Source organism: Sceloporus undulatus, chromosome 2 (genome assembly GCF_019175285.1).
Source record: "Sceloporus undulatus isolate JIND9_A2432 ecotype Alabama chromosome 2, SceUnd_v1.1, whole genome shotgun sequence".
In the NCBI taxonomy this organism is placed as follows: Eukaryota; Metazoa; Chordata; class Lepidosauria; order Squamata; family Phrynosomatidae; genus Sceloporus; species Sceloporus undulatus.
The window spans coordinates 232,637,610-232,650,566 of NC_056523.1; the positions used below are offsets into that span (position 1 = coordinate 232,637,610).

General features: G+C 38.6%; 1 protein-coding gene across 1 annotated transcript in view; it reads right to left on the reverse strand.

Moving 5' to 3' along the window:
• Positions 1 to 12,957, reverse strand: part of ADAMTSL1 (ADAMTS like 1) — a 628,141-nt gene that overhangs the window by 188,520 nt on the left and 426,664 nt on the right. The window contains exons 7-8 of the mRNA XM_042452391.1: positions 8,999 to 9,073; positions 389 to 546 (exon numbers count right to left, since the gene is read on the reverse strand). Coding sequence (XP_042308325.1) covers positions 389 to 546; positions 8,999 to 9,073 — 233 coding nt within the window. The remainder of the gene's footprint in view (positions 1 to 388; positions 547 to 8,998; positions 9,074 to 12,957) is intronic.

Below are 12,957 nucleotides of genomic sequence, written 5' to 3' on the forward strand. Positions count from 1 at the left end.
CCATGACACTGGAGATCAGGGTTCAATTTCCTGCTTGGCCATGGAAACCCAATGGGTGACTTTGGGCGAGTCACACACTCTTAGCCCCAGAAAACCCTGTGATAGGGTCACCTTACGGTCACCACGTCAGAAGCCACATGTGTTTGTTGGTGGGTGCCTCATTCTGACCTCTGAAGTGATCAACCTGTTGTGGTGGTGAACACACCAGTGGCCCACGGGGACACCTGTGCAGAAGAGCAGCAGTGCCAGAATGGAGGCTAAGGCAACAGGGGTAAGTTCGGGGCAGCTGCAGAACCAGGATACACTGGGCCCCCTCTTGACTAACCTGTGTAGACAAGGCTGAGGTTGCTTCAAAAAGAACACTGTCATTTTGTTTCATGTTTCTTACCTTGACAGTAAAATCTGCAGTGAGAGGGCCAGGCATTCTCAATATTTCTTTGTCTGGAAACTTCTGGAAGTCAACACTAGAGTTATCCACAAGGAATGAACCTGGAGAGCTGAGGCTGTTTTCACTTTTTATGCCTTGTAGAGTCTTGGTTTCTAAAGCTGAGAAGCATGAGAACGTTTAAGAGTGGAATACAATTGTCTTAATAGTTTACTTACAGCAAGCAAGAAAGCAAAAGACTAAATATAGGAAATTACAAAGGCCTATCAGAAGTAACAGTGAAATGTATTTTTACACAAGAGATTTATTTTTACACAACTTGGTAGAAAGAAGGAACCACTTGACTTCACTGATTTGCGCCACTGTTAATATTGTACTTCATTAAGACCTGTAATCATGTTTAGTTTCATAAAATTTCTCTTTCCTTCCTTCTACACATCTATTCAGTATTTGTGGGAACCAGAATAATTTCCCTTAGAGCTACCATGGTTTGGAGTGTAGTGACAGGAACTAATTTGTCAAAATCAATTAAGGTATTACGTTGTACATTTCCTAACATGAAGGGACAATTTAAATTATTGTCAAACTGAAATTTCCAGAATTAAAGTATTAAGTAATTAAGTAATAAAATGAAAGACCATTCTAAACAGACTAACAATCTTTCACCTTTATCATCTTTTTTTTTCTTTATCAAAAGCCTAGTTCTGTTGAACTTTAGGGAAAAAAATGCTTCTTGCTTTTTTAAAAAAAAGATTTTGCAGGATTTAAGAATTAGCATGTTTGTGTCACAAGGCCCCAAATACATATTTTAATTTAGTACATACAGCCAGCCCTCTTTATACAGTTTTTTTTAAATCCATGGATTCAAGCATTCACAGCTTGAAAATATTTTTTAAAAAGTATAAATTCCAAATAGCAAACCTTGATTTAGCCATTTTATATAAGGCACACCATTTTAATATGCCACTGAATTTAATGGGACTTGAGCATCCACAGATTTAGGTCTCCATGGGGTGTCCTGGAACCAAACCCCAGCAGATAACAAGGGCTCACTGTATGGTGATTTATTTAGTGATAAGTTTAGAAGACCTTTAAAAATAGTAAGGGCACCTTTATAAAGAGATTATCTAAATGATCCTTCTTGTGTTCTACGCTGGACAGTACATAAAGACTCTTCTTTTGACCCAACAAACTACATGTTCAAGTTCTTAACCCAGAAAATTTTAATAAATGTTTCCTTCTCTTCAAGGCTCAAAACAGGGACAGGGTATTTTTAAGCTGCATTCTGTCAGGTTATTTAACTTAAACACATTAACTATTTTCTACTAACCTACAAGCCTTCCTATCTTTGTGTGTGTGTGTGTGTGTGTGTGTGTGAGAGAGAGAGAGAGAGAGAGAGAGAGAAAGTTTGAAAGAGTATAGTTAGGACTTCAAGTACAAGTTGTACCACCTTTTGACATTTTTCAATGTGTGACATATTATTATTATTATTATTATTATTATTATTATTATTATTATTATTATTATTAACCTTTATTTATAAAGCACTGTAAATTTACACAGCGCTGTACATACAATCTTTTTAATGTTTAAAATCTTTTTAATTGGACAGTTCCCTGCCCTCAGGCTTACAATCTAAAAAGAAATCATATTCAAATTCATAGCATTTTAATCTTGTTCTTTCTTCTATCCATTCATCATCTATTATGTCAGATAGACTCATTCACACTAGAGCTAGCTTGGTGTAACATGAATACACATGCATACCTTAGTGCATATTTGTGTGCACATGAGGGAAGATTTAAGAGAATGTTAAGAATCTTTCAAGGGAAAGCTGTATTGCTTCCTGAAATCTTTTAGAGTGGGATACTGAAGCTGATAGAAAGGATTACAAGAGTAGAGGCAAAATGCTGTATGTTCTGGGCAGGCTGGACTTTTTAATAATAATAATAATAATAATAATAATAATAATAATAATAATAATGGAAATGATGATGATTATGAATTCCTACAGTGATTCACAATTTCATTCTGTATTTAAAAGAAAACACACATGATTTTGCACTGCTTATTTAATGAGGTACTTCACAGGTTCATTATAACCCAAGTGTGAGTCCCTTCTTTGGAAATAAGATAAATGGTTTGGCCAACTGGTTTTGAGAAAATGGAAATGGATGTGCAGAAGAAAGTGGGCAAAAACAGAAGAAAAGAGCAGCAGTTTGGGCAGCCAGGGACAGAATCACACAGCAGTTTCCCTTCAGAGTATTCTTCAGAGGTTATCTACAGGAACTCAGTGTGCTGGCACTGAGCCCAAGTTTCTCACCCTCAAAGGATTACAGTGTATCCAATCCATAACACTGTGAACATGACCAGACACGGTGCAATGTAGTAATATGACCCATTAAATAGAAACTACTTTGGGTGTCAATCAGCTAAGCTTTTCAAGCAATTTCTTTCTTCACATTACCAAAACTGACCTGGGATCAGTAGAACAGAGACTATTTCTTGCTTGGGAAACACATTTATTACAAACACATGACAAGATCACGATCTTTTGTGAAGTTTATTCCAGGATACAATTCACCATCAGTTGATTACCTATTTATCATTAGTCTGTCCTCACTACTATATATGTTTTCAGAACATACTTTGCAAAAACTCATTTGAAATATTGCCTTGTATAGCACTGATTTTGCCTCTGTATCACAACTCCTTGTGATGCACAATGCTATATAATCTCCACTGTGCTTGTCTAATATATAGCAGTTTACTTATACTGAATTCCTTGCAGAAGTATTCACCCCCTTTGACTTTTCCACATTTTGTTGTGCTAAAACTTGGAATTGAACAAGATCTAACTGACAGTGTTACCACTTGATGTATGCAAGATATTCAACACTGTGAAGGTGCAAAATATTTTTACTGTGGCACACAAGTTAAACAAATTGCATTTGTTGGTTGCATAACTATTCACCCCCATGAGTCTGGTAATAACATATCTGGTCCCAATTAATGCTGTGTTTCTTTTTATGGTATATTCCTATTTGCTTTAACCATCTGGATCCTGCATTTTTTGCTCATTCTTCTTTGCCAAATTTGTTCCAGCTGTCAGGTTGGATGGGGACTGTTGCTGAATAGCAATTTTCAAGTCACAGATTAACCATCAGATTATCAACTAGATTATCAAGTCAGGTCTGTGTTTTGACTGGAACATTTTAATACATGTTTAGGGTCATTATCCTGCTGAAAGAGCCATTCCTGGAGTCCTTGCAAATTGAAACAGGTTTTCCACTAGAGTTGTCCTGCATAATATCCCCAGTGAAACATGGACGGGGTAACCAGATCACCTCGATTTCCAGGACATGTGTTACATTTTAATATTCTGTCTAGGAAGAATTTCAAAATGTCCTCCATTTTGATCATGACTAAGTCGCATGAATTTATATATATTAGTGTTTTTAGCTTTTATTTTGTAACACCCTGCAGTTTTCTTTAATGTCCTACATTTGCAGTGCTTTGTCCTCCTTTGTGGTTATGACATCTGGTCACCCTGAGCATGGAGGATGGAGTTCTTAGGGAGATGGGCACTCATTACTTTGCACAACATATTTGGTGGCAAGATCCCAAAGGTATGCTTTGGATCCTCAGACCAGATAAACTTTGATCGCATGTCACCCACATTTTTTTTTTACAGACTTGAATGTGCTGTGATATGGGTTTGTGTCAGCAATAGCTTTCTTCTCATTAATCTTCCATAAAGTCCAGTTTTGTAGAGTGTCTATGCCCATGGGTAGTTCCTCCTTGTAGAAGGAGATCCCTTCATTTCCTTCAGAGTTATCAATGATTTCTTGGTTGTTGCTCTGACTAGTGCCCTCTTTACCTGCTCACCGAGTTTCAGTGCACAGTCTTCTCTAAGCAAAGGCACTGTTTTTATTCTTTTAATTTCAAATGGATTTAATAGCACCTCGGGGAATATTCAGAGTTTGAATATTACAAACCCAACTCTGATTGGTGCTTTTGCACAACTTTATCCCAAACTTGTTTTGATAGCTTCTAGAGGGCCATTCAGACTACCTTTTACCCTGGATCAGAAACCGAATTATGTACGTGAAGTTCATATTCACCCCGAATCTTCCACAAGCGAATCCAAGGCTTCCACAACCTTTTTGGAATCAGGGTAAAAGTTATATCTTTTGTAAAAAAACGGGTTCGGTGAATATGAACTTACCCCCGATCCTGATCGGGACAAGTTCAGGGGAGGGATTTAGGTTAGAAGGAGGGCAGAGGGCGTAACTGGAGAACGGGTGCCAAGCGTGATGGAGGAGGAGGATGAAGGAGCTGGGGGGAAGAAGGGGTCCATGGAGGGCAATCTGGGTAATGGAGCAGGAGGAGGAGAAGGAAGGAGCAGGATGAAGGGTCAAGTTCAGAGGAGGGAATTAGGTCAGAGGGAGGGCACAGAACGGAACAAGCTTCCCTCTTGCACCAGGCAGCTCTCTCTCTCTCTTTTTATTTTTTTAAAATTATTTTTGACAGACCATACACATGTTTTTTGCTACAGGTAGATAGATATATAGATACAATGTGCCTGCCTGCCTGTTCACTTTCCCTTTCATTTCCTTGCTTCCAGCAACAGGGCACTTGCCAGGAGGTCCATTTCCAGGAACAATTCAATGCTGAGTTTGACCTATAAAGCCCTATACGGCTTGGGTCCAGGTTATTTGAACAACCGTATCTCCTTTTATGAGCCAATTAGAGCCCTAAGAGTCTCATGCTCATTCGGTGGGAACAAGGGAGATGGCCTTCTCAGTGGCTGCTCCCAGACTTTGGAATTTCCTCCCTCTAGAGCCCAGGATGGTCCCTTCCTTGCTCTTCCTCTGTCAGCAGGTCAAAACATGTTTGTGCCATTAGCTTTTTACAAAATGACTGCTATTAGGCTTTTAATGTGGTATAGTGCTATTTTTGTTGGTATATAGTCTTTTAATGCATTTTAATATTTAATATTTTAACTTTGTTCATAGTTTAATTGTTTTTAAACTTTATATTTGTATTTTTATTTATGTTTGCATATTGTTTTAAATATGTTAGCTAGTCTTTAAGCAGAGGCTAGATAGCCATCTGTTGGGGATGCTTTGATTTGGATTTCCTGCATGGCAGGGGGTTGGACTGGATGGCCTGTGCAGTCTCTTCCAACTCTATGATTCTATAATTCTATGATCTTGAATCCCATTATTGGGAGAAAATGATATAAATTAATAAAACAAGGAGCAACAGCAATAGCAATAGTATTTACATTTCTATACTGCTTCAATTATTAATAGTTAATTAGGTATTTAATTAATTAAATAAAATTGTGAACTATAAAGAAGCAACAAATTTTATATTCCTCAGCTGGATCTTGACTTAAAATTTAAATCACTCAGATTTTTGAAAAAAAACAACATTTCTTGTTTTTTGTTAATCCTGATCTTTCCTCCTCCCGCTCTATTACTGAAAAAAGGAAAGGATCAACATTACTAAAACATTTCTTTATATCAATAAAATCTATAGAAACTTGTAGGAACACTTGAAATCCACGTGAAGTAAAGTCCTCAAAAAGAGAGAGGATGGAAATGAGGAGTATAATCATAGGTGGCATTTTCAGTTTCATTTTGGAAAGACTCTTAAGAGTAGGCTTTGTACTTAGACGAAAAATATAATAAGGTTCTTGCTTATTAATAACTAATTAAACACTTCTTTTTTACTAATGTTCCCATCTCTTATACAGAGGAACGGTCAGCATACCTTCAAAGCAGTATGACCACACCCCCTTTTATCTTGACCACACTGTTAAGAACAAGTTTCCATCTTAATCTAAAAGAAGACGTTTGTGCAACATCTCCCATAGACATTGATTTTTGTATGAAGTCTCCCCATCCTGGCCTCCTTACAATTTAATTTTATTGAAAACAGTGAAGCAAAGTGATAACATTTGCTAGTTGGAGAAACAGCATGTGTGTGAATAGAAGGAGGATGGTAAGCCATTTATAGGAAAAGAAATAAGACCCACAGGAGAACATGCCAGGAATGCCCAAAGGGGCACTTATTTCTTACAATTATAACTTATAAGAAAATGCCATATTGTTTTCCCTACTTGTTGGCAATTTACTAGTCATTATTCACAGTTTCTGGATTTTAATCATAAAAAGATTTAACATGCACCCATTGGTCTTTCAGTACAAACACAACACAGACCCTTCAAAAGAGGGTCTGTACCATACCAGCATGTTAAGTTTTTACAGAAGTGCATCGTGCTTTTGTAGTATTGCTGTTGCTTATCTTACAACTGACAACCAGCTGCAAGTCTTTACTGTCTCTGTGTGCTTAAGCAGTGGCTCCATTTCAATCTCTACCAATCCCCCAACCCCCCATAAGCAAACATATATGCTATATGGTACCTTTGTCCAATATAGTCTGCACCTTTTGTCCATATTTAACTCTTTCTTTGGAGAAGAGAAATATGAGTGATACATGAAATGGTGCTGCAATTCACACCAGGATGATTGGCAGAGCCTTGAGGGAGGGTGGGATTTTGATACCCTCCATGATAGAGCCAGAATATTTAAGATAAGCAAGGTCCAATGGACCAAGATGAGGCATGTGATGGGGGTAGAGTCAGTATATAAGGACAGTACACCCCCCCATCCTGCCTTTTTTCCATGAAGCAGCCCACCCTCCCACCCTAAATGCAGTATGAACTTTGTTGGTCGCTTTGGGGCCGGGTAGGAATTTTCTCCCCCTTTCCCAGGGTTTTTTTTGCCTACCCCATACTGTATGCTGGGGATGGTAACTGGCTTTGGGTGGCTGTTAAATAGGTTTCACTGGCCCATATGGGGTTAAAGAACTGTTTCGTATGCACCATTGGCACCCCTTTGTGGTGAAAGGTTAGGCTCTTGATCAGCTTATACACGTCGAGAACCTGCCTTTGGGGTAGACATGGGGGTTTTGCTCAACCTTACAAATTCAAGGGAGTTTGGGGAAGAGTGCCTTATGTTTACCTTCCTAGGACTGGCTGAGGATGCAATCCGAATCATCGGATTTACATCAGGGTTCGGTGTTTGTGCCCAAAGGGAAGGCTGAAAAGGAAGTCTAGGATTGACACCTGGCTTCAGCTGGACCCGCACCAGGCTTTTCACTTTAATCAGTTTGCTCAGAGTTTGAAGTTAAGGTTGAAGTTCAAGTGCTTAGCTTTAAATAGATTATAGGTCAAATAAATGGTCTTTTGTTCATCCAATTTACGTGTCTGGTCTCGTTATTTCATGGTTGGGTATCAATTCAAGACCCTTGTGTTGGTTTGGAACAGCACTTAGAACACTGGATTCACTACTGATGGTTGCTGCAATGCATACTAGAATAAAACAGAACCAGGGGGAAAAAGACAACCTTTATCTGACTTCCCCGCAGGGACAAAGGGTTCAAAACATTATGTTGACATAATTCAGAGTTTATGACATTATTTTGTCATTATTCAGGCAATATGTTTTCTACCATTTCCATTCAAAATAATCTGTGAGTTTACAGTAACATCCCAGGCTTGGAATTGCCTCTTCAAAAATTTAATGTCTCTTCACTACAAGTTTCCCATTCTCTGAGGTTGGATACAGCTTGCACTTTTAGCAACTGTATCCTCCTAGCACATGAACTTAATCGGGGTTTACACGGGGGTCTTGTCTTCCATCTCCATATTGCATCTTCAGTCTAGATGCTCAGTACTCACAGATACATATATGTCTGCTAATAACATGGACCAAGCCACTCTGAAGTCAAAGAAATAAGTCATACAGGAAGCTCACCTAACCAAAATATTCCCAGAACATATTTTTGGCACCACTGTCCCCCTTAGTAAGCCAAACATGTGGTAGTATAATTGGTCAAAAAACTAGTGTGTCTGTATTTCTCATGTCTTGTCTCTACCAAGCCTCAGTTCTTGATCTTTTATCCATCTTCATTTCCTAGTCAGTTATGCTACAAATATGTTGGACTATGTCCTGCATCATTACTATTGGCCATGCTAGATGAGGGATAATGGGAATCATAGTCCAGCACATCTGGAGTGTTCCCACATTGGGGCAGACTTTTGTAGGTCATGCCTCCTTTTGCTGGAATGGGATGCTTTTATTAACAGCACAAACTTATACTAAATGTGGACTTTTCCTTTAGCTTTTACTCCAAGATGGTAAAATGCAAAGGTAGACATATGAACAGGAACATGTGTTAAAGTCATGAGTGATGGCTCAGCTGAGCAGCAGGGAAACCTCCACTGTATTCTCATCAGCTAGTGAAACATTTCTTTTAAAACAAAAGTTCCCAACATCAATCAAGTGATATATACATGCATACACATATGGATGGGTGGAAAATTCAAAAGGGGTATAAAGAGTTTTATTAACAGGTCAAATAGTTACTCTTTCAAATAAAGATGTAGCTCCTTATTGATGTTTATGGGATTGGCAGCTGAGAACAGGACTCTGAACCCCAATGGAAAAAAAAAAAGAAACCACAATACATTGTTCTAAATAGTATTTCCAAGGATATTTTGAGTTGTCCAATATTAAAATAAAGGGTACTTTTACTCACATAAGTGATCAGGACCTTTCAGCACTAGGCGTACATGACGACTTCCATAGGGAATAGCAACCACAGTATCATCCACTGAATGGAGGGGGAAAATAGGGAGGGGAAGGCAAAACCACACATGATCAACAAGCAAAGGAAGCGCCCAGTTTCCAAACAAGCAGTAAAAACAGTTCTTCATGGGAAAATTGCAAGCCAAGTTTTTGGCCACCTAAAAAGAAAAACACTGAAATCCAATGAACCTTGAAGAACAACTAAATGTGAAACAATCAGGCTCTACCATTTCATAGTCATCAAAGTCTGCATTGCCAGATAAATGTCCTCATTTTAAAAAGAAAGCTATCATAATCATATTGGGTCTTTCTCATTATGATATATTTATGATAAACAGTTGTTTTCCTTTAAAAACTGCTTTTCTGCAAGCTTCATTCTTATCAATCAGCATGTATAATGTTAAGGCATGTTCAAGAACATTTTAATGCAAAGGGAAAAAGGTCAGCACTTTTTTTTTTGCTGAAAATGAAAACTTTCTCTTCTAAAAAAAGGGTGAAACATATTTGAGAAACAGAATTCAATTTACACATTACTAAGATAATGTGGACAAAGTTCTAAGTGAGGATAGAATCTGGGAGACCTTACATAGGATGCTACAAAAATAGAAGGACTGAGGATGAAATAATTCAGTGTAGATGGAGCAGGCAAAGAAGGAGAAAGGTGACAGCAGGAAATAATGTTCTATTCCATAATAACAGCATTAGAACCAAACCTATAACTGTTACCACAGTGCTTTATATAAAAATCTATGGCGCCACCTTATCCCAAAGGGGTTTGGTGACGGTAATACTAGGGTTCCAGACTGTGCAATAACCGCATGGTCTGGAACCCTTGTATGTAATGGCGGCATCCTGATGGTGGCGTCCCGTCCACATGGGAGCTGCCATCTTGATGTAAGGGACATGCAGCATCTGCACGTTGTTGCGTGTCCATTATGTCATGAGTGCGCCAATGGCTCATTCGCAACATAATCCGGGTGCCGCTAAAATAACCCAGAAGAACTGGGTTCTTTTTACTCCAGAGGGACGTCGTGTGGTCTGGTGGCTGAGGCGTCCCTCCAGAGTTAAAATGGGTGCCTGCAGACCACCATTTTTGGGCAGTCTGTACTGTACCAGAGTAATCTGAAATAGACACTGTTTTCACAATACATGCTGGCTGAGAACCCCAAAACAGTATCACAGCATGGAAAATCCTAATGGCTTCAACTATGTGCGGAAAGGATAGTCTAAGCCACATTTTGAATATGGTGTACAGTTCTGAGTACCACGTCTAAAAAAACATTCTATACAGCTAAAGGAAAAAAGATGCTATATAGAGCAACAGAACAGAAAAGAGCAACTATAATGATCAGAGTGTTGAACAATTTGTCCTTGAAGAAAAGTTAGAAAAATAATGGTGGCTTCCAGTTTGGGATAAAAGGCAAGAACGGTCATGATGGGATGTAAAAATAATGTATGGTGTGGAAAAAATGGGTAGGTATACATCTTTCTTGTTGTTCCATAAAACTATGACCTGGGGTTATTCAATGAAGCTTAGTGGTGGAAGATACAGAATAGATAAAAGGATTTTTTTTTTCACATGATGCAGTTAAACTATGGAATTTACTGTCATACGTTGAGGTGACAGACCAGTAAATACAGTAAATATCATAAAGCATTAAATATGATCTATAAGTTATTATTACACTGAGCTTGTTACCATTCAGTGGACCACTCTGAAATCACACACCATGTAAATTTTTACTGTTTCAATTTACCATACTATTTGTGGAAAAGGAGATCTCCTTTGCAGCTGCTGTCTTTAGGTAAAGAAATAATAATAATAATAAAAAGGTCTGCTATCTTCCAATATTTTAAATTCTCCCTTCCAATCTTTTTGCAGCGCGCCCGCGACATATGCGGGTGCGCCATACGCAGCTTTGAGCATATGCGCTCAAGTCACAGTGCGCGCGCGGAGCGGAAGGGGTGGCACGTCCCATTCAATTGAATGGGCACGCGCGCCCGTTGTGTCCTGTGCGCTCCCGCGCCGCCGCGCACGAGCCCCATTGTTTCCAATGGGGCTCGAGCATAGGCGGAATTTGCCTTACGCGGTGGGATCCGGAACGGAGTCCCCACGTAAGGCAAGGACGGACTGTACCTCTTAAATTGGATTGACTTCAAATAATAATGAAGAAATCTATGCTAGATGCCAGCTTTCCTTCTATTTTAAATAGAGTGAATCACACTTTTAAAACTTTTTGTAACTTCACAAGTTGACAGATAAATTATTTTAAAGCACTTTTGATTGTTTGCACATATCTTTTACCTCTTTTTTCAAACATTAGAATGGGTCAAGTGAAACATTTGCTGCTCTTGTAGTACAAAAAATAGGTTAATAAAACTTAATGGATTGGGACTGCTGAAAATAGAAAGCCTATGTTTACCCACAGGTCATCTGAAGTGCAAGCAACAGCAAACTTTCTATGTTAACGTTATAAAAAAATTCCAGTAAGCTCAACACCACCATAAGGGGCTTCTGTTCTTCCTTCTCCCTAGTCCCTTGTGAAAACAGATTTGATGTTCACACTGTAAAATTTTTGCTCTTGCTTTCTTTTGACTTTAAATGTTCAACTCCAGCAAAGCCAACAGCTGAGTTACGACGCCTCTTTTGAAGCCAAGTTGTTGAAGCCACAAAGTAATGTCAGGTTCTCTGAGTCATATAATTGTCTAGACTTTCTTAAGGCATTAACAATAATGTCTATCTAGCTGCTTTGCAAATTGCATCTCATCCATTTTGGCCCAACCAAGCCAATAAGTAAATAAATAAATAATCTTATACCACAAAATGTCTTTCCTCTTTTGACCCTTTGATTTTTTTTGGGGGGGGGGAATATGTATGAGTTTAACTACATGGAGGAGATAACAGCTTTCAATTGTAATCAGCTGGAATATCTGGAAAGAAAAATCTCTTGTGACTGGAGGTGAAGTAGTTTGGAACCACTAGAGAATGATCCATTTAGGCTTGACACAAAGCCAAGGTTGGAGAAAAGTTTATCAAAGCTGTCTTTTTATCAGCACATGCCAGCATGTTTACTCGAAAGAGGCCAGAAAAGGGCTGACCATATGTATGCATGTGAACACTGAGAAGGATAAAGAAGCGAAGACAGGAGATTTCTTTGATTCAAGAGTGGTAGCAGAACAGACTTTATTCAATTAAACTTGACTATCCAAATCATGCTTGAACAGCACACAAGGCAATGCATATTTATTTCTATACCTTGTATTAAACATCTTGTACCAGTAGAAGCTGGTCACTCTGATATCAGTAAGGCAGTAAATCCACTCTTGTTTTTAGTATGAACTTTAAAGGTGCTATCCAAGGGGCTAACCAGTTTTTGGGGATAGTGTTCCATTCCTTTGATAGCCACTTTAATTATCAGACTATGAGCCAAAGTGGATTCACTGCTTATCTCTACAAGGTTACTCCTACAGACAGTGCACAGAGTATTATATAACTAGACAGCAATGCCTATCAGCAGCATAAACATAACCAGTGATAAGGGACCATGGGTGCTGCAGTCCAAAAACATTTGGAGAACCAAGGAAAGAGCTGTACTTGTTAACTGAGTTCAGAAAGAGAAGTATTGATGGAGCTGGAGAAGAACTGTAGTTCCCCAGGCTGGGGACTAGGCCCTTTTCACTTTGAATAAGAGAGTGGCAAATCACATTCTCTCGGCCTCTGAAGAAGATAAAGGCAACTCTTCCCTGAACAAATTGTACCAAGAAAACTCTGTGATAGTGTCATTATAAGCAGGAAATGACTTGAAGGCACACAACAACAACAACAACGTTCAGTTATGTATTTAGGAGAGAACAAAATGGGTAAATTCTTTGTGGTGTAGTTTCTGTATTGCATTTGCATCTATTCAG